This window comes from Giraffa tippelskirchi, chromosome 3 (genome assembly GCF_054371585.1).
Source record: "Giraffa tippelskirchi isolate mGirTip1 chromosome 3, T2T-mGirTip1v1.2.pri, whole genome shotgun sequence".
Taxonomy (NCBI): Eukaryota; Metazoa; Chordata; class Mammalia; order Artiodactyla; family Giraffidae; genus Giraffa; species Giraffa tippelskirchi.
This window is the reverse complement of record NC_137277.1, coordinates 1687764-1711935: the sequence shown is the minus strand read 5'-3', so window position 1 is coordinate 1711935 and position 24172 is coordinate 1687764. Positions and strand designations below refer to the sequence as shown.

Here is a 24172-nt window from a genome sequence, read left to right as displayed (position 1 = left end):
ACGCCAGGCCTCCCTGACCATCACCAACTGCCCAAGCTCACTCAAACTCATGTCTAAGTCGGTGATGCCATCCAACCATCTCATCCTCTGTCGTCCCCTTTTCCTCCTGTCTTCAATCTTTCCCTCCAGTGAGTCAGTTCTTTGCATCACGTGGCCAAAGTATTGGAGCTTCTGCTTCAGCATCAGTCCTTCCAACGAATACTCAGGACTGACTTCCTTTAGGATGAACTGATTGGATCTCCTCGCAGTCCAAGGGACTCTTGAGTCTTCTCCAGCACCACAGTGCAAAAGCATCAATTCTTCAGTGCTCAGCTTTCTTTATCTTTCAACTCTCACATCCATATATGACTACTGGAAAGACCCTAGCATTGACTATATGGACCTTTGTCGACAAAGTAATGTCTCTGCTTTTTAACATGCCGTCTAGGTTGGTCACTTGAAGGTTGCTGCCTTTCTTTAATCTATCAGATGGGTCTGGGTTGGGGGACTCCTATAAACCTCAAGATAAACCCAGTACCTCTGCCTGGAAAATCAAGAGGTTAAAGTCGGTGACGTTCTCTGCTGCCTGCAGAGGCAGATACTACAAGTTTTAAAGAATCTTGTGTCCATCGAGGTTAAGAACCAGTGGTTAAGAACCTGCCTTGCAACACCAGGGACGTGGGTTCGACCCCTGGCTGGGGACCTGGGATCCCACGTCAGCTGGGCAGCTAAGCCCACAGGCCACAACCAGAGAGAAGGCCACGCACTGCAACTAAGACCCAACACAACCAAAACAAGTAAGAAATAAATGCTTTTAAAAATAAAATTTTAAAAATCACACACACACAAAAAATGTGTCCATGGAATACACGTGGTTAGCTCATGGGTGCCTGGGGCAGACAGGAAAGGGAGAGACGGGGCGGCAGGCGGGTCACCAAGGTCTCCCCACAAGCCCCTCCAGGTTTCCCGCTCTTCACTGGCTGCTCTGAAGACCCAGCCCTTAAAGCAGGCCTGCGCCTCCTTGAGCTCCAGACAAGATTCCTTTCAGTCTACTTACCCCAAGTTGAGGTTCTCACGGGCTGGTAAATGCAGGGAGCTTATTTGCAAGCCAGGGTCATATCTGCCTAGCAACCCAACATGAAGACTGGAAGGACTCGGCCTTTGGCTGCGACCAGCCAGGCCAAGTCTACACAGAGGAATCTGTTCTCATGCAAATAAGCCAAAGCCAGAGGGTAGAAAAGAGAGCCCTGCAGACCGTTCTCTGGAGCCAGCATGCTTCCAGAGGTGCTGCGGGGGCTCCTAAGGGCCTCACGATAGCCTCAGCCCCTGCGAGTGAAGGCCCGGGGACTCGGCTGCCTCCAGGCTGCGACAGACACAACAGGAGGGGCGAAGGGGGCGCTGAACTCGGAATTTAATTTCCTGATTTTTCTGGTTCTGTACTCCAGATTCCAAATATCCTTTTGTTCAGATTTAGAACTAAACAGAGTTAGTTTTGTTTTGGGGGTGGTTGGTGGGGTAACTGATTTGCATGGTAATGCAGTGCTTTCCCTAGAGAAGAGAAAAAAAAGCAGGGTTTTCACCCTTGGTCTCACTAGGATCCAGGGAACAAGGTGAAACCAGCCCCTAACCAGGGTGGGCAAAGGTCACAGGTTTGTGGCTGGCAATATCAGACAAAGGTTGGGTTCCCAGACACCCCGCTGTTGTCCAAACACAGGTGGCCAATGTCATACCTGATGAGCTTTCATTGCAACAAAGCCAGCATATCTGCACCTTGGCAGAGCCTCTCCTGCTCTGTGCCTCAACCTTTCTCATCTGTAAAATGGGGATGTATCGACTACAGAAGGCTAGTGATGGGATTCCCAGGTGGTGCTACTGTAAAGTATTAGACTGTCCGTGCAGGAGGCTCAACAGACTCTGATTCCATCCCTGGGTCAGGAAGATCCCCTGGAGGAGGGCATAGCAAACCACTCCAATATTCAGAGCCTGGCGGGCTCCAGTCCATAGTGTCGCAAACAGTCCAACACGACTGAGCACACAGATGGGCATAAAGTCAGATGACACAAATGGCAACTGATACAGGGAACAAAGCAAAGGGGACACAAAATGACTAATAGGTGGTGGTGTTCCGTCACTAAGTTGTGTCCAACTTTTTGCGACCCCATGGACCGCAGCACGCCAGGCTTCTCTGTCCTTCACCATCTCCAGGAGTTTGCTCAAATTCATGTCCGACGAGGCAGCGATGCCACCCAACAATCTCATCCTCTGTCATCCTCTTCTCCTTTTGCCACTAACAGGTATAATTAATGTTAATAAAATAGCAACCCATTATTACTGTTTTTATTATCAGAGTTATGCTCCTCCAACAGCTAGTCATTTCACTTGGTCAAAGACTCAGATGTGATTTTCCCAAAGGTTCATTCGCCCCCAGGGCTTTCTGCACTTTTTGTCTAATTTTTAAAACCAAGAAGCTGAAGGACCGAGATCTTCTGTGACCTGCCTGTAGTCACTCAGCTATAATTAATGGACCTAAGCAGGTCTCAGTACAGTATGTGCTGTGTCACGTTGAATATGGCATTTCCACACTTGGACAGCGCTGTGTACTGACGCACTGTAACATCCTAAGTATCAAGGATTATGTTACCAGGCACTCCTGATTCAGCATTCAGTGCCTGCGTGCTGGTGGTTAAAATCAGAATCTAAATATCATTACGTTGGAGTCTTCGAAGAACAACTCGAAAAACATCCCCAGGCGGTTGGATCCGATAAGGTGGTTGGACCTGAAAAGTCAGAAGGAGCAGCGACAATAGTGGTTACGGTTACGGCTACTGAGGGCTTACCGTAAGGCAGCCTCTGGGATCCTACTTTACCGACATCACCAATCAGGCCCTCCGGTTCTGGGAATACCACCACTGTCCCCACTCCATAGATTTGGAAATAGACGCTCCCGGAGTCAGGCTGCCTCTGCGAGGCTGCAAAGCGCACCGGCGGTCCCCAGAGGCACTGTCCCGGTCCTGAGGGAGCCCTGCGTCCTCACAGGCCACCCCTGGGCCACCCCTGACCCGCGGAACCAGAACCCGAACCACCAGAAAAAGCAGGCAGCGACTGCAAAGAGATCGGTAGTAGCACTCGGACCGCCGACTCCGCCCGGCGGCGACCCTCCGTACACGCACCGCCAAACTCGGGTCTCCCGAGTTGCAGACATCAGGAGCACGTTCTCCGAACCCAGACAAGGGAGCGGCCGGCGGGTGCGGACAAGAAGGCCTCTGCTTCCCAGCAGGTCTCCACGAGGCCCTGGGGACGCGAGGTGGACGCCAGGCGGCCCAGCCTGGGGCCCCGCGGCTCGGAAACACACTGCTTTGTCCCCGCCACGAGCTCGTAACTGAGGTTTCCCGAGTGCACAGTGCTGAGTGCACTGTGACCCTGGGGTCGGGGCTCCCGGACGGGGGCGCGCCCCCCTCCACGTCCCCGCCGAGCCCCCCGGGAGTTAGGCGGCCGCGCACCTGCCAGGACGCCGCCTCCCGCTCAGAGGGGAGGACGCGCGCGCCCCGGGCCGGGGATGCTGACTCAGCCCGGCCGCTCGCTCACATCCCCGGCGCGCCACGCGATGCTGTCGCCGCTGCAGCAAAGGGGGTGAAGCGAGGCGCCCGCGCAGCCGGGCCGCGAGCTCCCTGGGGCCCCTGCGGCAAGAGGAACCGCGGGGATGCGCGAGTTGACAGAACCGGGGAAAGTGGGCTAGGGAGGAGGAACTCGGGGTCCCCGGCGCCGCGCGCGCGGCTCACACCCAAACTGGAAGGAACCTGTTCTGCCCGCGGCAGGCGCGGAGCCGCGAGCCTAAGCCCTGCGGGCGCGAGCAGGACCGGGCAGGAGGCGCGCCGGGGACCCGCGCGCCCGGCCGAAGGTCCCCGTTTTCGGCGCGGCCAGAACCCGGGTCCGGCCAGGCCGGGCGCGCAGGGATGCGCGGGGTAGGAGGGGCGGGGGGCGGCGTGTGCAGGATGCCGGCGGCCGGGGCGGGGGCGGCCCTGCGGGACCCCGCAGCTGATCGGAACGGCGAGGCTGTTACCTTCCGTGACCCCCGGCCCCGGCGGCGGGCGGGCGCGCGCCCGGCACGGCCTCGTCCACGTGGGCCGGCGCGCGCGCGCCAGGCCGGCCCCTTCCTTGGCGGCGCTCCGCGCTCGCAGCACATGGTCGGCGGCGCGCCCCCGAGGCCGGCGGAGACCGGCTGCAGCCGGTATAGGATAAGCGATAGGCAGCGGCGCGGGGCCGGGGCGCGGGCGGCCGCACGCACGGCTCGGCGCGGGCGCGGGCGGGGGGCGCGGGGCGCGGCCCGGGGGCCCGAGGCGCGGGGGCGGGCGGGGGGCCGGGCGCCCGGGCTCGCCCGCCGGAACCAACTTGCGGTCGGCTGGGGCCCACGCCCTCAGGGGTTAATCCTTTCTCGTGTTCCCGAACTGCTTATAAGGAGGGGGCGGCCCGGCCTCCGCCTTAATTGGGAGCCTTTGGGGTTTATTCTCTTCCCTCCTAACTTGGTGAGTTGGCTTTTATCATTTTACATGTTTAAAAGTTTGATGGTGGGTTGTGGGTGGTTGTGTGAAAATCTGTGTTGGGAGCTTTTGGGGGGCTAGTGTGGCGGGGGGGAGGTTGGAGGGGGAACTACCGAGCAGCTGAGCGTGTTGGGGACCGTGCTCCCCCCAGTCTTCCCGGACAGTTGGTAACGCTGGGGGCCCCGGGATGGCGCGCTGTCGCCGGTGTGGGCAGCCGAGAGGTGCCTGTCGGCGGCCCCGGAACAGAGGGGTCGGAAGACACCGAAAGGCAGGTCTGGCCTTTAGGCGCCCCCGGCCCCGGCGAGGGTCTCCGGGCTGTCGGCGGCGGGGGGCGCCGCACTGAGCCCGCTGCACGCATTTCCCGCATGAAGTTGTCCGCGCGTCACGGGAGCGAAATGTCAGAGGTACTGTCCCCAGGCTGGCGCGCGCGCAGGGCGGCCCCGGAGGCAGCGCCAGGGAGAGCGGGGGTCCCGGCCTCCCCCCACCCGCCGCGCGCGCCGGGGCGGCCGACCGGGAGGCAGGCTCGGCCCCCGACAGCCGCTCGCATGCAGCGGACGGCTGGTCGCGCTCAACTTCCAAGGTCCCCGGGGCTGCCCACCACGGGGAAGCGCCCGGGGAGCGGAGCCGAGCCGTGGCCAGGGAGGATGGTCTAGCGGAGGAAATGGGTTACTTCCTTCTGGTTTTCTTTGCTGCCTTCTTTTTTAAACTAGAGCCCCACGCTCCCCCAGCAGACAGGTGATAGAAGTTTCTTAGGTGGCACTGTAACTTGTCTCCAAACGCAAGGGCGGGGGGAGTGCGTCAGTCTCAGAAAAAGACTTCCCCGGAGCCAGCTGGGGCAGAACTAGCGGTGACGACTTGTCCACCTGGGAGCCGGTTTTGTGTGCACAGTTTTAGATCCCCCCTGGGCTGCTCTTTCTGCACGGAGACAGTTTCTGCCCTGGGAATGGGATTTCTCAGTAATCTCATCATTTTGCAAATCATAGTAAGTGGATTAGGTGCAGGGTCTTGTTTGCAAAAAATAGTCGCAAGTGCTATGCAGAGATCTGTAAGTGAGGAGGGTCCTCACGTCCAAGCACCAGTCCCGGCATCTGGTGGTGGGGAGGGGGAACAATTAATTCACCCTGCCTGGTAGATATAGAAATTCTTCCTCTCCTAATTAAGGGAAGCCTGTCCAAGACAGAGAGTTCCAGTATGTAAATAAACAATGCAGCCAAGTGGAAAAGCTCTTCTCTCTTCATGAGAACCACTAACCCTGAGTTTTCCTTCTGTGGTTTCCCAAAAAGGACTTTCCTCGCTGGAACTCCCGAGGAGGACACTTAAATTAGGGGCTCGGTTTCCATATCACCGTCTTGTAAAAGGGGTGAACCAGTGTAGCCAATGATTCAGAGCGGTCGGGGTGGCTGTCCAGGTTAGGCTTGGGTTTTTTTTTTTTTTTTTTAAATAGATTATGGAGGTGAACTTCACCAAAATACAGACGGGTTCTGACTGCTAGGGCCGGAAACAACTTGTCGAAAGCTGTTCTCCAGGCTACGCCTTTAAGAAGGTTGGAGGGAGGCGGTGGCTCTGGAGGCTGTGCTCACACCAGGGCACCTCTGCCCACCAGAGCCTGCATTTTGGACTTCGCTCTGCTCTGACCCTGGATGAGCACCCTGATGGTCCATCCCAGTCCAATATTTTGCATTCTTTATGCCTCCAGGGCAAAGCTTTTCTCAAGAAATCAAATCGCAGAGAGATTCCCAGCTCTAGCAGCCTTCCAAGCCTTGGCAGAGCAGTCATTTATTTAAGATTAGATGACCAAATGCTCATAGGAAATCACTCCAAACGGCCCAGCGCGTTTTGTTCGTCCTCCTTCCTTAGGACGAACGTTAGGGTGAGGGTGGGATGGCTGCCAGGAATCCCAGTTTGGAGTCCGAGCATCTTACCCTCCAGAGTAGCGGCGTCTCACCCCTGCTTTTAGAGGGTGAAACTTAAGAGATGAAGTCATTTCCCCAGTTAATGGTAAATAGAAATTCAACAAATGCACAAGAGCCTCACAAAGGCAGACCTGTGGGCCTTGCGTCAAAGGGCTTAGAAGCAAATTGAGAAAGATGAAAGGGTCACGTAGGGCCAGTCGGGGTCAGAGGCTATCAGAAGTGGAGGTTTCTAGGGCAGGAAGAGAGCTGAGATCATCCCCGTCTAGCTCAAGCACCCTGTTCGCCTCTTAATACTGAAGATCAAGGAGCAGAGTGATTCTCCCCAGGCCACGGGGTCGCGCTACTGTATCCCCACACAGTCAACAAATATCCCTTCCCATCAGAGAAACTCACGTACCCATAAAAGCAAAAAGATATCTCCACGTTCTGGAATCCTTAGAGCCTTTTAAGCCACAGGCCTTGGTTCCTAGCTTTGTTTGCAGAGGCTGACCCGTTTGTGAAGCCGGCCGGCCTGCCGAGTGCAGGGCAGAACAGAGTCCGGGGAAGGGTTATTCCGCCAGCAGGGCCTCCTCACTCAGTGACTGGGCTTTGGGGGCTAGAGCCACGCATTGCTCCAGGAGCACCCCAGGACATATACTTTGTTCCATGAACTTTTATTGAGCACATACTATGTGCCGAACACACCGCCCAGTACTGGGTCTGGAGCCGGCAGCCGCTGCGTGCAGGGTGTCCTCCGCTGCGTGTTACAGCAGCCGGGCTGTTCTGTCACTATCTGCGTCGTGATCTCCAGAGCTCAGTACCCAGAGCACAGGGTGCGCTAGGACGATCCGGGAGGAACACTGGAGACTCTCTGGGTTCTGGGGGGTCATCTTCCCTTCAGGGTGACCCCAGTAATAATGACGAGAGCTGTCCTCCCCAACCCTAAGAATGCAGGTGAAAGTTACAGTTGCATCTGGCTCCAGGGGAGGAGGCTGGATATAAAGCAAAGTTTTGGGGGAAAAAAACAGGCATTGAACACCCAGGAGGAGCTCAGAGAGGAACCAGAGGGGAGCAGTGGCCGCCATCCTGTAGCCAGCTGGCCCAGTGCAGATCTCAGCAGCGTCGACACCTGTCCACCCGCGTCTGCAGGCATCGCCTGGCGCTCACGCCTCCCTCCCAGCTCCCCAGGCACCCTGGGCCACCAGGTTTAACCTGAAGAGTCAGCTGATAAAGGATAAAGGGCACTAAAGGATCAGCTGCCAGAGCTGGGTGGAGCTTTAAGGAGTCCCAAAGCCAACCTCCTCATTTGACTAGTGAGGCGCTCAGGCCCAGAGAGGTGCAGCAACTTTCTCCAGGTCACACAGCAAAGGGGGTGAAAGTGAGAGAGATGGGCCCCTGTGAGCAGAACCGGGCACCGGCTTCACCCAGGGCCTGCTGAGAGGAGGCGGCCTCAGCCTTGCGCACAGGCTGCAGCCCGCTCCTGCTCCTCTAGTGCACGCGGGGGCCGCCAATCGTGTCCGGCTCTCGCGGGCCCCTGGACTGCAGCCCACCAGCCATGGGATTCTCCAGGCAAGAATACTGGAGTGGGTTGCCATGCCCTCCTTCAGGGGAGCTTACCCACCCAGGAATCAAACCCACGTCTCCCTCACTGCAGGCGGATCCTTTACCAGCTGAGCCTCCAGGGAAGCCGTGCTCCGCTAAGTACCACCCAACCGAAGATGGGGCCCCCGTCCTGCAGCAGGCTAGAGAGATTCCCTTTGTGCCCTGGGGCCTTTATCAATGTCAGCCCAGTGTGTTTTTGTTCAGGTTGGCCTGAGCCCGCTATTAAAATGCTCAGATTTCCAGGGCCCCCTTCTGGGTCAGATCGTGCCCATGTGGCCTTGGACTTAGCTGCCACTGCTGGCCGGAAATGTGCTGAGTTCCGGAAGGACGCGGCTGAATGGTTTTAAGATGTGATGGGATTTCAGCCTTAAGGGTTTTTATCATTATCATCAACACAGGCTGACGCCTGGGGAGGCGGAGGCCACCTCTGTGCTGTCACTGGCCCGCAGGGTAGCCCCAGGCACCTGGAAGGTACCCCCTGGGGGTCTGTAGGGACCCAGGCCCCAGGTTTTGTTTTCCGTGAGCTTATAACTGAACAAATAAGACAAGTGCACACAAGTGGACAGCACCCCATTTTTCAAGGATGCTTGTCCCACGAAGAGACCCCTGAGGTTGAGTGGATCAGAGGAAGCCTCGTGGAGGAGGAGGACGCGATGGGGTCGCACCTCGTGGGCACCAGCTGTAGGGAGGGGGCCTCCAGCCTGCGGAGGGGGCATGGCCACAGGCAAGGGGGCTGGAGGCTCCGAGGCCCGGAGGAGTCCAGGGTGCATGGCTGGCTAGCCAAGTCCTAGAACAGGCAGGGGTAAGGCTGCAGAGGTCCGCGGACAGGGGGCTGGGGGGGTGTCCACCTAGGAAGGACATGGAACGTCAAGCTGGTCCCGTGGATTATGTCCTTCAGAAAGAGGAAAGCGCTGAAAAAGTCTGAGCAGAAAAATGTCATGACGGTGCAGCATTTCAGCAAGATTAATCGTCCCAGACACGTGGAGCCAGTTAAGACACCAGTGAAGGAGTCTTGGGCTTCCAAGGTGGAGCTCAAAGGAATGGCCAAGTCGGGGGATGAGAGGGGAGGGTGACCTGGGCTGTGGACCTCCTGACACCCCCTCCTTCCCTCCCGGGGTGACCACAGCGCCAAAGCTAACACTGGTGCGGATCGGGTTGGCCAAGAAGCTCGGTCACGTTTTGCATACCAGCGTACAGAGACTCGAACGAACTTTTTGGTCAGCCCAGTACTTTTTTTTTTTCCTTCTCAATCGTAAGCCCACTACTCTTGCCACGCCTCTGCCCCAGCCGCCTCATCCTGGGGGTGAACTCAGAAAGTCTAAGGAAGGAGGAGGCCTGGGCAAACCTCCGCTGCTGGAGGGCACGGGGTTCCCTGTGATTGCAGGCTGTCTTCCACGCTGGGAACGTGACAGGCCAGCTGGTCTGTGATCGTCGGCCTCCACCCTGAGCCGCCAAATTCCCTGCGTCCCATCTTCCCCCTCTACTCTCAGGCATGACACGCGGACTCATCAAAACAGGCCTTTGCTGCAGGGAGCATAAGCTTCTTAAAGCGCCGTGCGCCCTATTTTATACAACCAAATAGCTAACAGTAAGAGGGTAAAATGCATATATAGTCCTTTCAAAGGACTAGGCTGACGTGCTATCAATAGGCTGAACAAGATGAAATGAGGTCAGATTTGCTGCTTTGTAAGATTCTTAGAGCAAATTCTGAATATTGGATCCTTATATCAGAAACTGACAAGTTACTGGCCAGGTGGAACCTTGTCCTGTTACTTCTCCGTCGCCCTCCGTTAGCAATCAAACCTGCCCGAGTACACGCACACTGCACCTCAGGGCCAGGTCACCTGTACGTCCTGAAACTTCATGGGGACCCAGCGCATAACTGCAGAGGACTCTCCAACTCCAGGTCTCAGTCAGTCTCCTGAGTCGTGTCCGACTCTGCAGCCCCACGGACGGCAGCGCGCCAGGCTTCCCTGTCCTTCACTATCTCCTGGAGCTTGCTGAAATTCACATCCATTGCATCGGTGATGCTATCTCATCATCGCATCCTCTGTCACCCCCTTCTCCTCCTGCCCTCAGTCTTTCCCAGCATCAGGATCTTTTCTAATGAGTCAGATCTTCGCATCAGGTGGTCAAAGCTTCAGCGTCAGTCCTTGCAGTGAATATTCAGGGTTGATTTCCTTCAGAATTGACTGGTGGGTTACCGTTAAGAGCTCAGAGACCACAGACTCATTGATTCTTGTAGATATTAACGTTTAGCTGGGCTAAAAACACACATGACTGTTTGGAAGTGTATGTGATGCAGAGCTCTTGAAAATGCCTGTGTTTGTGGGCTTCGGGCCACTACAGAAGACGCACACGTCCCTCCCTCCAGGACTAACTCGTGTGTCCCCTCAGTGGAGACACAGCACAGGCTGTCTGTTCTGATGTTTGTTGCAACTTGAATGGAAAAGCGCAGTGAAGTCGGGGGTAACTGGGTTAAGTGCCCTGGCTGCCCAGACCCCCAAGCTGATGGCACCTTATTTGGCCAATACGTCCTTACGTCCTAGAGCACCGGTCCCGCGTGGAGGAAGTCCAGCCCTCAGACACCATGGGCTGATGCACAGTGAGGAGCCCGATCGTGCTGAGCCAGCTCCCAGCAGACAGATGCCCACGTTTCTATCTGTCCCATTCCGGTCCTGCAGGTGTGTCCACACGGGACCCCAGACCCTGATCGGATGGGAAGCAGGAGGCTCTGAAGGACCCGCGGCAGCGGGAACGGACGCAGGGCGTCTCCCGCACGTGGCCCTGGAGGTGGCCTGTGCGCCTCTTTTCCTGGGCTTCATTTCTCATCCATGTTTCTTATGGTCAGTTCGGTGACCAGTTACGGTCCCCTAACTTGTCTTCAGGTTCACGGTCAGCGTGGATGCCTTTCTTCATCCTCCAAAGCGCCTCTAAATATCCTGCGCGGGTTCTTTATGTTTGTTTGGTTAGTTTTTCCCGTTAACTGCCAGAGCTTGGAAATCTGACTTCCCCAAGGGCTCCATATACAACACGAAGATAGTTCATTAGGTGATAGCTAGCTGGATAGATCGGAGAAGGCAATGGCACCCCACTCCAGCACTCTTGCCTGAAAAATCCCATGGATGGAGGAGCCTGGTGGGCTGCAGTCCATGGGGTCGCTAAGAGTCGGACGACTGAGCGACTTCACTTTCACTTTTCCCTTTCATGCACTGGAGAAGGAAATGGCAACCCACTCCAGTATTCTTGCCTGGAGAACCCCAGGGACGGCAGAGCCTGGTGGGCTGCCGTCTATGGGGTCGCACAGAGTCGGACACGACTGAAGCGACTTAGCATAGCATAGCATAGCATAGCTGGATAGATAGGACAGAAAGATGGATGGGTAAGTCGATGACAGAGACAGATGATGATAGATAATAGATGACAGATGTATAGATAAACGAACAGATATATAAATAGAGAGATAGATATTACTTTCAAAGGCGTTATGCTAACTGCACATGATTTAAATGTTCATTGACCTGAGAACTGTAGTAAGTAGCTCTTATCTGTGATGTCCAGTATTAGAATCAACCACCCTCAGGCCATCGCTGGTCTAATTTTGTTTTCATTTTTTCTTTTCAGATTAAGAATGTCCCATAAGACATCGCAGCTTTGTTGCAGAGCCAATGTTTATACTCAAGTGCCTGACGGGGGATGGGGCTGGGTGGTGGCTGCCTCCTTTTTCTTTGTCGAAGTCTTCACCTATGGCATCATCAAGTCGTTTGGTGTCTTCTTCAATGACTTAATGGACAGTTTTGATGAATCCAACAGCAGGATCTCGTGGATAATATCCATTTGTGTGTTCGTCTTGACATTCACAGGTTAGTACGTCTTTCCGCTTCAACGCCATATAAGCATATATGTCTTGCAGTTTGCCTAACTAGGTAAGAGAGGCTGAGGAAGATGGTCTGTTTGCCAGACTTGACTGCGGTCAGTTCAGGGCACATGTGTTAAAGGCCTCCTGTGCGCGCTCATAGGATCCTGTAGAGAATCCTGAGGACAACAGTAAACGCCAGTTCACTGGGAAGCTAGTCATTCCCTAAAGAAGAAACGTCAAAAAGTCCTCGGCATGCTGGGCCCTGGTCTCATAAAAACATGCTGAGGAGACAGGTGGAAACTGCAGGTGTGGCCCCAGGCAGAAGAAAGATGGAATGTGTGAAAGAAGAACATGAAAAATTATACATGTTGTCCAGACGGGACGTTCTGGATTCCAAACACCTCTTTCCCTAAAGGAGTTCCCTTCCAGACTCCCAAATCCAACAGCATCAGGTACCATACACTGTAGTGTAATTCTTAACGTACTCATTTTCACTTCGTCCCCTACAGAGCTAGTAACACGACCCATCTGTGAGGTCGCGTGATGGCCCGTCCGTCTGTCGGGGCCACGGCAGGCTTCTCTGAGCAAGGACGGCCACTGGACTTACCCCTGACGGTTAACGGCGCTGAATTCAGCTTCCCTAACGTTAGGGTAACATCCCGTCACGGAGCCGTTACCTCGAAAGTTTGCAGAACTGTCACTCGCTCAGCTGTATCTGACTCTCTGTTACCCCACGGACAACACGCCAGGCTCTTCTGTCCCTGGGAGTCTCCAGGCAAGAATACTGGAGCCAGTTGCCATTCCCTTCTCCAGGGGATCTTCCCAACCCAGGGATGAAACCCAGGTCTCCTGCGTTGCAGGCGGATTCTTTGCCATCTGAGCCACCAGGGAAGCCCAAGCTTGTCTAAGTGTACTCAGTTTTCTGCCTTGTACTGCGTGAAAGAAGCAGGTCCACTGTTCTCTGCTAAAGTCAAGACCTTCTCCCACGGGTCCTAATACCGTTTTCTACCTGTTTCAGGGAAGCACTCCTAGTTCCAGTGTGAAGATTAAGATAATTTCTTAATTGGCAGGCTGTTTACTTTCTTGGAAAGATAACTTACTTGAACTAGAACCAAAATTTTACATTTGGTAACCAAAATAAGAAAATTCCAAAGTTGAACTTTTAGCCATTTTCTAACCAAAGATAACATAGTCAACAAGAAATACCGAGTTAATACTACTGTAACAAAGAAACTGTTCTGTCTTTAACTTTTATTAATTAACTAATTTATCTACCTGGCCGTGCTGGGTCTTAGTTGTAGTATGTGGGCCCTAGTTCCCTGACCAGGGATCGAACCTGGGCCCCTGAGTCGGCAGTACAATTTCTTAGCCTCTGAACTGCCAGGGAAGTCCCAGAAGATAATCGCTCTGAATGCTGTTATGTTGTTGTTCAGTCACGAAGTCATCTCCAACTCTTTGCGACCCCGTGGGCTGCAGCAGGCCGGGCTCCTCTGTCCTTCACCATCTCCCAGAGCTTGCTCAGACTCATGTGCATCGAGTCGGTGATGCCGTCCAGCCGTCTCATCCTCTGCCGTCCCCCTCTCCTGCCCTCAGTCTTTCCCAGCATCAGGGCCTTTTCCAGTCCCACCATCGCACCCTCTGCTGTCCCTTCTCCTCCTGCCCTCAGTCTTTCCCAGCATCAGGGCCTTTTCCAGTCCCGCCATCGCACCCTCTGCTGTCCCTTCTCCTCCTGCCCTCAGTCTTTCCCAGCATCAGGGCCTTTTCCAGTCCCGCCATCGCACCCTCTGCTGTCCCTTCTCCTCCTGCCCTCAGTCTTTCCCAGCATCAGGGCCTTTTCCAGTCCTGCCATCGCACCCTCTGCTGTCCCTTCTCCTGCCCCCAGTCTTTCCCAGCATCAGGGCCTTTCCCAAGGAGTCGGCTCTTCAGGTGGACCTTCAGTTTCAGTCCTTCCAGTGAATATTCAGGGTGGATTTCCTTTAGGATTGACTGCTTTGATCTCCTCATTGTCCAAGGGACTCTCAAAAGTCTTCTCCAGAACCATAATTGGAAAGCTGAAAGCATCAGTCCTTTAGCGCCCAGCCTTCTTTATGGTGCAGCTCTCACATTTGTACATGACTACTGAAAACCAGCGCTTTGACTAGATGGACTTATACAGAATGCTCTCATCCTGGTCGCCATCCTGAGTCTACGCACTGCCTAAACATGACCCTAGAGATTCCATTATTCACTACAGTAACATATGAGCTGATGGTCTACTAATGTTAAGAGATATGTACGGCCCAACCTCAGCAACACTGAGGCCTTTTTTGGTGTTTTTGCTCTTTCTGTCCAGTGCTTACCATGTTCTTCCTCCCTCCAATTCTGGAGGGTCCCCTTATCTCCTTGTACTCAGTGGGTAGCAGTGGTAGCCTAAGTAACATACAACTAGGAAACTTATTTGCCAGACTTAAATGTCCTGGGGGACAGAGTGCATGGAAGCTATGCCAATTGTAATGCATCAGCCACTTTGAATTTTCTGTCCCACAGCTAGCCTGCTTCTGGTATGCAGAGCAGAACCCACCATACTTTCATACCATTTGCAAAAAAGTCAAGTGGAATTTGACCCTAAATGGAGCCTTGTTCAAAAGAATCCAAAGCAATGAGTGTAGAAACAAAAAAAGTGACATACAGTCATAGGAAATCCCATGTTTATTACAGAATAACATAAATGTAATACATCTCCCATTTCATAGGGGCTCCTGGTGGGTCAGAGTCTGTCCTCTAAGAAGATGGATGTAAATTTTAGACTGTGACTCTGGCTTTCTCTTTGAGGATCCTCCAAAAGAGGTTTTAGACGATGGAATCTTACGACGGACTTAAAGGCACAGAGAACAGATTTGTGGTTCCCAGGGCAGGAAGGAGGCAGTGTGGGCTAAGCCAGTGGAAACTAGCGTGTGCAGGGCGGACGTGCAGCACAGGGACCTGTATCCAGGAGCCCGTGATACCCTTAGTGGGGTGAACTCCCCGTGGTCCAATGCGTAGGACTCTGAGTTTCCACTGCCGGGGGCTGGGGTTCCACCCCTGACTGGGGAAGTAAGATCCCACAAGCCGCAGTGCAGCCAAAAACAGTAATGGAAAGAAGATTTTTTAAAGCATTTGTGTAACTGAATCACTTTGTTGCAAATCAACTACACTTCAGTCACAAATGAAACCGACAGACGCCCGGGGAGGCTGAGGCTGAGGCCCTGGGAGCTGAGACCCGTCTGCTCTCCCCTGCAGCCCCCCTCTCCACGGTCCTGAGCAGCCGCTTTGGACACCGCCTGGTGGTGATGCTGGGCGGCCTGCTGGTCAGCGCGGGCATGGTGACGGCCGCCTTCTCGCAGAAGGTCTACCACATGTACATCGCCATCGGCGTCGTCTCTGGTGAGTGTCTCTCCCGGGCTCGTAGCTTCTCCGGAGACTCGGTGTCGAGAGGGGCAGTGGGGCGGGAGGGACGTGGCTGCGTCCTGCACTCCTCCCTCCCGTGCTCGGTTCTCTTAACGGGGCCGGAGGGGCTCCCCTTCTCAGCGCCCAGGACTTCCTGCCTGATGTTTTAATATTTGCCAATGAGAAAGAGAACGTCTCTTTCACAGGAGTTTGCAGGCACAAGATGTCCTTTTCACAAAATAAGGTTTGAATTTCTTTAGCCAGCGTTGCCCAAGCCTGGCTGTGAGAAGTCTGAGCTGTAGGGGAGGGGCCGGTGCTGGACTTAGGGGTCTGAGCAAACTTTTTCCCTCTCAAAGGAGTCTGTACATAAGTCACAGATTTTATATACACACACACACACACACACGTAACTGTATGTATAGCATAACTATATATAAACTCCATAACTTGTATATAACTGTCTACAACTATGTATGTATAAAACTCTATATGTGTAACTCTGTATATAACTATATATATGTAACTAAATACACACATATATACGTATATATATTTGGAAAACTTCTTCCCTTTCAAAGGAGTCCACGCATTACTCACAGATTATATATAATTATCCCTATATACATATTCATACGTACATACGGGCTTCCCCAGTGGCTCAGGGGTAAACCATCTGCCTGCAATGCAGGAGACGCTGGAGACACAGGTTTGATCCCTGGGTTGGGAAGATCCCCTGGAGAAGGAAACGGCAACCCACTCCAGTATTCTTGCTGGGAAATCCCATGGACAGAGGCGCCTGGCGGGCTGCAGTCCAAGGGGTCGAAGAGAGTCGGACTGAGCGACTGGACACACACGCACGTATATATAACTATATATAATTCTCGCTATATAACTAAACACGTGCACGTATATATAACTGTATATAATTCTCTCTATATAACTAAACACATGCACGTATATATGGAAAACTTTTTCCCTTTCAATGGAGTCCATACATTACTCAGATTATATATAACTATATATATATGTACATAGTTAAGATTTGCAGACTTTTTCCCATATATTTCTGCACATATAAAAACTCATTTATTTCCAAATAGAAGTCTTATGTAAAATCTATGTTTGATAAGGGTTCTGTGCATTGTAAATTATATAAATCTGGGGGAAAAACTGCAGAAAAGTAGGGGAAAAAAATCCCACGAAACAGATTTTTTCTGTTCCTTTTTTTTTTTACAACAAGCTTCCCAAAACAGCTCTTGCAGTTTTTCCAGACCTGATGAAACCTGCTTTTCTTTGCTCCAGAATGAATTTCTGGGCTCCCTGAGCTTAATCATTTCTAAAATAAACGCCCCAATCCCAGCTCTTTGAGCGCGCCCTCCGGGCGCCAGCCGGCATGTGTTCTCACCGTCTTGCTGACATCCCGTCACAGGCCTGGGGTTCTGCTTCAGCTTCCTGCCGGCCGTCACCATCCTCTCACAGTACTTCGACAAGAGACGCTCCGTGGTCACAGCGGTCGCTTCTACGGGCGAATGTTTCGCCATGTTTGCTTTTGCGCCAGGTAAGCAGGCGACCAGAGTGAGCGTGTCCACGTGAGCCGCTCTTCCTGCTCCAGATGGTGCAGAAGGGAAGGCTGCGTGTCCTCTCCAGCCCGGCGCCTTTTCAGGGTCTGTCGTCCCTTACCCCCATTTTAGGAGTTCAAACGTTTTAATACTCATCCAGGTTTACATAAACAGGAAGCTACGTGTGTGTGCGTGCGTGTGTGCGTGCATGCATGTGCTCAGGTGCCCTGTCGTGTCCAACTCCTTGCAACCCCATCCAGGAAGATGCACGGCATGTATTCAGCAATGAAGCTTGAAACGTCTGCCCCAAAATCGGTTGGGGGCTGCTGATACTATTTTATCTCTCTGCTTGGTCAAAAGAGCCATATGCGGTGCAGATTTAAATTGTGCTGGTAAAGTCCAGTTCATTAGCTGTGTGTGGATGATCTCACGGGGAGATTTTTATCCCTGGTTTATTTCCGCGTCTTAATGTGAACTTGTGAATTTCACTCATCAGTGGTAGAGAAATCGCCTTAGAGACCCGGATCCACCTCTTACTCTGCCGTTCTTCGGTGAAGGTGTCTGTGAACGGCAGTGGAGTTGTTCAAAGGAGATGTCGTATTTCGGGGTGACACATCATGTGTGAAGCTTCTCAGATAGTTCAGAATTACTGTCTGCGCGCCTATAAATATGCAGACAGAAACACGCTCACTGCTGACTCTCGGTGATGGCAGGCACATGGGTGTCATTCTTTGCATTTTCTGCTGGTTTGAAATGTTTCAGAATAAAACCTTGAGGGGACAGTCAGTGGCCTGCAAACCCCCCGAAGCTGGAAACTGCATCTGGGTCGGCTTTATTCCCTAGCTCATCCCTGGCACCTGGCGGGCAGGCACCAAGGAATGTTAGATGGAGAAAAGGAGACCAGTTATTGCCAGAAGAGGGTCAGAAGCACTTGGAAATACCCAAGCCTGAAAGAGTTTGCAATTCTGAGTCTTACATATTGACGGGGGAAATAGAGGTGGGAGCAAAAAAATGCTGGAGAAGTAAATGGAGCCCCCCCCCTCGGCCCAGAAGACGGGGCTGTCTTGCTAAGCCCATCTTCTTAGTAACCAAGTTACCACATCTCTTATACCTGACTGTCAGCTCTCAAAGAGTGAGAATTGGGTAAAACAAAATTCTCAGGAACATCATTTCACCTTCCTGGGATGATGACAAAGATACCTGGAATCTTGTGGGGCCTGTGTATCCTCTCGTCTCTGGGGAGCTTGAAGCCCCCTTCGGCCCACGCCCCCCCATGCCAGGGTCCCGCCCTGGCCTCCAGGACACCTGTAGGCTGGCAGGAAGGTAGTGAGGGCATCCCACAGACTAGAAAGCGGAGGACGGCGTCAACACAATTACAACCCTGCACCGCATTCACACAGTTAACTGTGTTAATTCCGGGATAATCCTGTGTGCGTTCAGATTCTTAGTAGATTGTCTCCTTCGTCTGTCACTGCTGAGAGCTGAAAGAGTGGATGGAGAAGGATCCGGCTCCAAGGGTGGAAGTTCCGTTTTGAAAAGGCCAGACAGGCAATATTTCAGGCTTCCTGGACACAAGTCCTTGTCAGATCCGCTCACCTCTGCGGTGATGGCACAGGGGCAGCTACAGATGCCGCTAAAGAATGCTCCCTGCTGTGCTAGCCGAGGTCTGTGATCCAAGACGGGCTGGGGCCAGGGCCGGCCGGCAGATCGCTTTCTGTGCATCCTGATGTGGGTCACAAACTTGGTTCTTTTCTTGTGCCTCTGCTTGGAGGACGGCACTCCCAAAGCTCTCTTGCAAGCCTGGGCTGAAAGTGTCTGTTCCATCTTGTCCTGGTACAGCTTACTCCTCCCCGAGTCCTAAAAGCCCCCAGGGATAATGCATGTCAGGTCATCTTTTCTGCTATGCTGGGTCTGCACGGCCGCACTGGCTGTGTCGAGCGAGGGCTTCTCCCTGCAGTGGCCTCCCGTTCCCGAGCACGGACTCTGAGGCCCTCAGCCTGCAGAAGTCTCAGCTCGTGGGCTCAGCAGTCATGTTGCACGGCCCTCAGTTGCTCCTGGGCGTGTGGGATCTTCCCGGACCAGGGCTCCAACGCGGGTCCCCTGCACTGGCAGGCGATTCCTTACCCCGAGCCACCGCAGGAGTCCCAGCTGAGCCATTACTGTTCCATTAGCCCCCCGTCCACAGCTGTCTTTCTTCCTGCTCTCCCCACGCCCCGTCCTGAGTCCCCTTCTGACCTTGGGTTTTCTCTCTCCTTCGCCCCCCGCAGCCATCACGGCCCTGAAGGAGACCGTCGGCTGGAGGTACAGCATGCTCTTTGTGGGGCTCCTGCAGCTCAACCTCGTGGTCTGTGGCGCGCTGCTCAGACCCATCGTCATTGTCGGCGTGCCGGGGACCCCCAAGACCCCCGCCTTCGAGCACCGGAAGGAAGCGCAGTACATGCTGGAGAATGAGAAGACCCGCACCTCCATGGACTCCATCGACTCAGGAGTAGAGCTAACTACCTCACCGAAGAACGTGCCTAGCCACCCGGCCATGGCGGCGGAGCCCGTGGCCGAGCTGCAGGCCCTGGGCCGGCCCGGCGCCCCGCTGCTGGACTTCTCCGTGCTGAAGGAGCGGAGCTTCATCTGCTACACGCTCTTCGGGCTCTTCGTGACGCTCGGCTTCTTCGCCCCGTCCCTGTACATCATCCCGCTGGGGCTCAGCCTCGGCCTGGACCGCGACCGCGCGGCTCTGCTGCTCTGCGCCATGGCCGTGGCCGAGGTGTTCGGCCGCATCGGGGCGGGGCTGGTCCTCAACCGGGAGCCCATCCGTAAGGTCTACATCGAGCTCGTCTGCGTCGTCCTGCTGACCCTGTCTCTGTTCACCTTCACGTTCGCCGCGGGCTTCTGGGGCCTCTTGGCCTGCAGCATCTTCTCGGGGGCCATGATCGGGACCGTGGCGGGCACTCACATCCCGCTGCTGGCCGAGGACGACGTCGTGGGCATCCAGAAGATGTCGTCAGCGGCTGGCGTCTATGTCTTCTTCCAGAGCATCTCGGGGCTGGCCGGACCCCCCCTTGCAGGTAAGGTTGTGGGCTAAGCTCCTTTCTTTTCCGCGATGGTTTACCCCAGGATGCCGACAGTGTCAGCGCAGGGCCCTGTGCCATGCGGGAGGGCCTTGCTGTCAGTCCGTCCCACATATGCTAGTTTGCACCTGCTGAGTCTCGGTCTGTCCCCCCCGCCCTTCCTCCTTGGTGACCACGGGTCTGTCGTCTGTGAGTCCGCTTCTGTTTCGTCGGTGCCTCCACCTGCGTCACAGTTGAGATTCCACATAGAAGGGTACTGTCCTGCTAGTAATCACGCCAGCTTCCTATTCAAGTTGAATGAACAACAGAGTCGATTGATCTTGATACTTGCAGAGAATTTTAGAGGTGTCAGGATGGAAAGGATCTGAGCCACCTCTCTTGACGTACCGTGAGGAAGTGAACCCCAGGGCCCAAGGGGGGATCAGCGCCCGGGTCAGGAGGGACTGCGGTCTGCAGCCCGAGCCGCCTGGGCTTTTGCGAGATGCTCGGCGGGGCACATGGGGATTGCTGACCTCATTACACTCTGCCTTTTTGGGAAACGGGACTGAGGGGCTTCTGGACGCCAGCGTCCCTCCGGGGGATGGCTTTCAGGGAACTGAACCGGAGCAGCACTCCAGGGAGACTCCACGGGTCACGGGGGAACATGTCCTTGTAGGAAGGATGTTTCATATCTTGTGTGCTAAGTCCCTCAGTCGTGTCCGACTCTTTCCGACTCTGTGGACTGTCGCCCCCCCAGGCTCCTCTGTCCTTGGGATTCTCCAGGCAAGAATACTGGAGTGGGCTGCCACGTCCTTCTCCAGGGGGTCTTCCCGACCCAGGGATTGAACCCAGGTCTCTTACATCTCCTACATTGGGAGGTGGGTTCTTTACCACTACCGCCACCTGGGAAGCCCCGTTTTAGATCTTGGACCGGAAATAAGTCCTGGAGGTTACTATGATCTTACCCAGGGACCTGAGGTGGACCAGGGTGAAGATCACAGAGCTCTTTCCTCTCAGGAGAGGATGTCAGCTTTCTTTCCAAGGAAATGAACATCTCCCTGATCGCATGTTTTAGATGCTCAACCAGGACAGACCTGCCCACAGAGAACATACAAAGTGACAGGACTTTCTCAGGTGCTAGGTGGGGGGGTGTCTGTCTACGTCTACTCTCGCTTCCAGAAAAGACTCCTACCTTCCGAGCTCTTTTTTTTCTTAAGAAAGCCAGACAGAACCAGGCAGGCAGAGAGCCCGAGAGGTGGCTGAGTTTGGGGGAGCCTGGGGCGGGGTCTGCGTGGCTAACGTCCGGTGCCCCTGCAGGTCTGCTGGTGGACCAGAGCAGGATCTACAGCAGAGCCTTCTACTCCTGCGCGGCCGGGATGTCCGTGGCCGCTGTGTGCCTCGCCCTCGTGAGACCCTGCAAGCGGGGGCTGTGCTGCCGGCCCCGAGCCCGGGAGGGCAAGGCCGAGGGGCCCCGCGGGAAAGCTCTACAGGACATCCCCGAAGACTTTCTCGAGATGGACCTGGGGAAGACTGAGCACAGGGCTCCTTCGAGAATGGAGCCCATCTGACACCTGCGTCCATCACTGCAGCGCCCGGGGCTGGGGAGGGCGTGGGGTGGGGCCCCTGGGCGGCTGAGAAGCCGACCACCCGCCCGCTTTCTGACTACACTTCAAAGGGAATGTATGCGTGAACCACTACCAACATCCTTCTTGTTTTTCTTGTAAGTTTTCTTTTTTGCTTGTTTTTTATGCCAAAACAAAAACAGTGGCACACCTTTCTGTACATCAGCCTGGCTGGATTCAGTAGTGACACAAAGACACACAGGAGGACTCTGGGTCACATCCCGGTTTTAAAATAGGGACATGAATTGGCAAAGTGGTTTGAAGAGCTCTCACATTTGATAAGCCAGTATCGTAGAAAATGACATCTGGCCCAGGCCACTGAAATGAAATCGACCACTCAAAAAAAAAACAACTTACATCATTTAAAAAATTCCTCATTTTCAGAACTATGAACAAATTGTTTAAAAACCTTTGAAAAATTCTGAGGTTTCCATTAACACATTAGGGCCTCTGAATTTTCCAGATATTCCATGGAAACAAAGTACAATTTAAGACCAAACCTTTGGCCAGTAAATGGAAATTTTTTAAAATATACGTAACTTGAACTTCAGAAATGTGAAGATGACCACTTCTTTGTACGGCCAGTCGTTTGCCAGAATTATTTCAATGCAGAACACACAGCATGACATTCAGAAATGAATTTCCTATTGCTTTTTAATTATTCAGAAATATGTGATTGTAGTGTCTTTAATTTAAACCACTATTTATTATTAAGTTATTCTAGAATGAATAAAGTAATCAAAAGAAAGTCTGAGACATAAGCAGAATTTTTACCTCCTTTCTGCAATCCTTGACACGCCTCTTGTAAAGTTACTCTCTAAAAGGCCAAGTTGTAAGGATTCTCAGTTTAATGGCAATGTGTGTGATTTAAAGGTGGGGGGGGATGAACAGCAAATAGCCTTAGCTTTTTTAAATGATGTTTTATCACCTAAGAATACTTGAGGATCTTCTTTGATCAGAATTATATCTCATTGAATTGTTGAAGCATTTGATTTTAAGATCTCACTGTTGAACCATTTCTGTATTTTACATGGGGTAGCAGAGACATTTATTTCACCGTCATGAGTTACATCCCAGAAAGCTTGATTGCTCCGCGTTGCAGGGCCATCAGGGGAACCGGTCACTGTTTTTCTTGGCGTTACACTACACGTATAGTATTTCTCACATGCACATTTTTTTTCTGTAAAAGGGCAGGTTATGAGGGGAACAGGTGGGCTGCGTACTCACACGTCCTGAATCTCATTCTCCAGGTGATGGTCAGAACCGCTGCTCCATCTTGACTCATTTACTGTTAATTTTTGACAACTCAGGGGGAAAAAAAATATAACAAGCCTAGTATGGTTCCAGGTACACACAAGCTTGACCGTCTCTCTGCACTGAAACAAAAGTGGCATAGTTCACCACCGCCTGCTACGTTTTTCTATCGCGTTGGACCAGCCGTAGAGCTAGGACAGTCTGGAGACTCGGGGGAGGGCGGGCAGGAGGAGATGACCAAGTGTCCGTCAGAAACAGGCACAGCTGGGGCGGGGCAGGCGGCCCAGGTGTCACTGCCCAGAGGGACTCGCAGCTTGTGGCACGTTTGCAGGCTTCATGACTTCAGCACTTTACTACATTTTTTACTATGAATGTTCGATACAATTTAATATTTATAACTGGTTTCAGAGCGATCTGCTCAAGACGTCCATTCTGTTAAGTGCATGGGAAAAAAAAATGTATGCCAATTTCAGTATGTCAGTAATCGAGGTTTTTAAATGTTTGGAAGAAAATGAAAACAGGATTGCTGATTTGTTCTGTATTCTGTGACATTCTGGTACTTCTAGATTTGCAATAAATGTATGGCTTTTTTATTTAGAGGGAGTGATTGGATTTTCATTGACATCTCAGCGTGCACTGTTGGGTCCAACAAAGGTTTTAAAAACTCAGGGAGGATTCATTTAAAATAACATTTTTCAAAGCTTTTCTACAAAATCTTTTAACTGTACTGGAGACACATAAACAGTTCTAAATGTGTTTGTTGAATGTCATGATTTCATAAATGAACAATGAATGAATGAAATGATCCAGTGACCACAGAATGGTAGCTAAGCCCGTCAAAAGCAACAAGTGAAACCTGGGACTTCCCTGGTCCAGTAGCTAAGACTCTGAGCTCCCAATGCAAGGGGCCCAGGTTTGATCCCTGGTCAGGGAACTAGATCCCACAGGCTGCAACAGTTCAAATGTTGGAACTAAAGATTCTGTGTGCCCCAACCAAGAACCGGGGCAACCAAATGAATATTTTTTAAAAAAGGAGTAAGTGTAACTAGTTCAGACTCACATATGGAGCTACAGAACGGGCCTAAGAACCCCTCCAGGAAACAGCATGACCTCTGCACGTCAGTGGTCCACGAAAACCTGTTCTGTAAAATTCCAGATGGAACGACTGAAGGCTTTGCGGGCCCCACAGGCTCAGTCACAGCTACTCAGCTCTGCCTCTGCAGGGCAAGAAGAGCCACAGAAAGAATGTAAATGAATGAGCACGGCCGCCTAAATAAAAGTCAATTCGTGTGAAAGACACATGTGGACCCCAGGGTTCATTGCAGCACTGTTTACAATAACCAGGACACAGAAGCAACCTAGATCAGCAGATGAATGGGTAAGGAAGTTGTGGTACATATACACAATGGAACATTACG

General features: G+C 53.0%; 2 protein-coding genes across 14 annotated transcripts in view; one reads left to right on the top strand and one right to left on the bottom strand.

The window, feature by feature from the left end:
- Nucleotides 1-24172, bottom strand: part of ARSG (arylsulfatase G) — a 105025-nt gene that overhangs the window by 72992 nt on the left and 7861 nt on the right. For 2 of the 5 annotated variants that reach the window (XM_081580820.1, XM_081580824.1), the window contains exon 1: nt 4040-4282. The exons of 2 other annotated variants lie outside the window; for them this stretch is intronic. The gene's annotated coding sequence lies outside the window, so the exon portion shown is untranslated. Of the gene's footprint in view, nt 1-4039; nt 4285-24172 lie in introns of those variants that run through there. One more of the 5 variants, XM_081580823.1, reaches the window with a different exon arrangement.
- SLC16A6 (solute carrier family 16 member 6) lies at nt 2632-23351 on the top strand. Of its 9 annotated transcripts, XM_081580809.1 has the most exons (7): nt 3976-4207; nt 10561-10695; nt 11636-11874; nt 15129-15272; nt 16705-16833; nt 19102-19896; nt 21196-23351. In XM_081580809.1, the coding sequence occupies exons 1-7, from the start codon at nt 4161-4163 to the stop codon at nt 21444-21446; spliced, it is 1740 nt and encodes a 579-aa protein (XP_081436935.1). In that variant the 5' UTR covers nt 3976-4160; the 3' UTR covers nt 21447-23351. The 9 variants fall into 9 exon arrangements, with proteins under 9 accessions (XP_081436939.1, XP_081436940.1, XP_081436943.1 ...); XM_081580813.1 differs by lacking the exons at nt 3976-4207; nt 10561-10695 and adding an exon at nt 2632-3941; XM_081580814.1 differs by lacking the exons at nt 3976-4207; nt 10561-10695 and adding an exon at nt 2684-2817.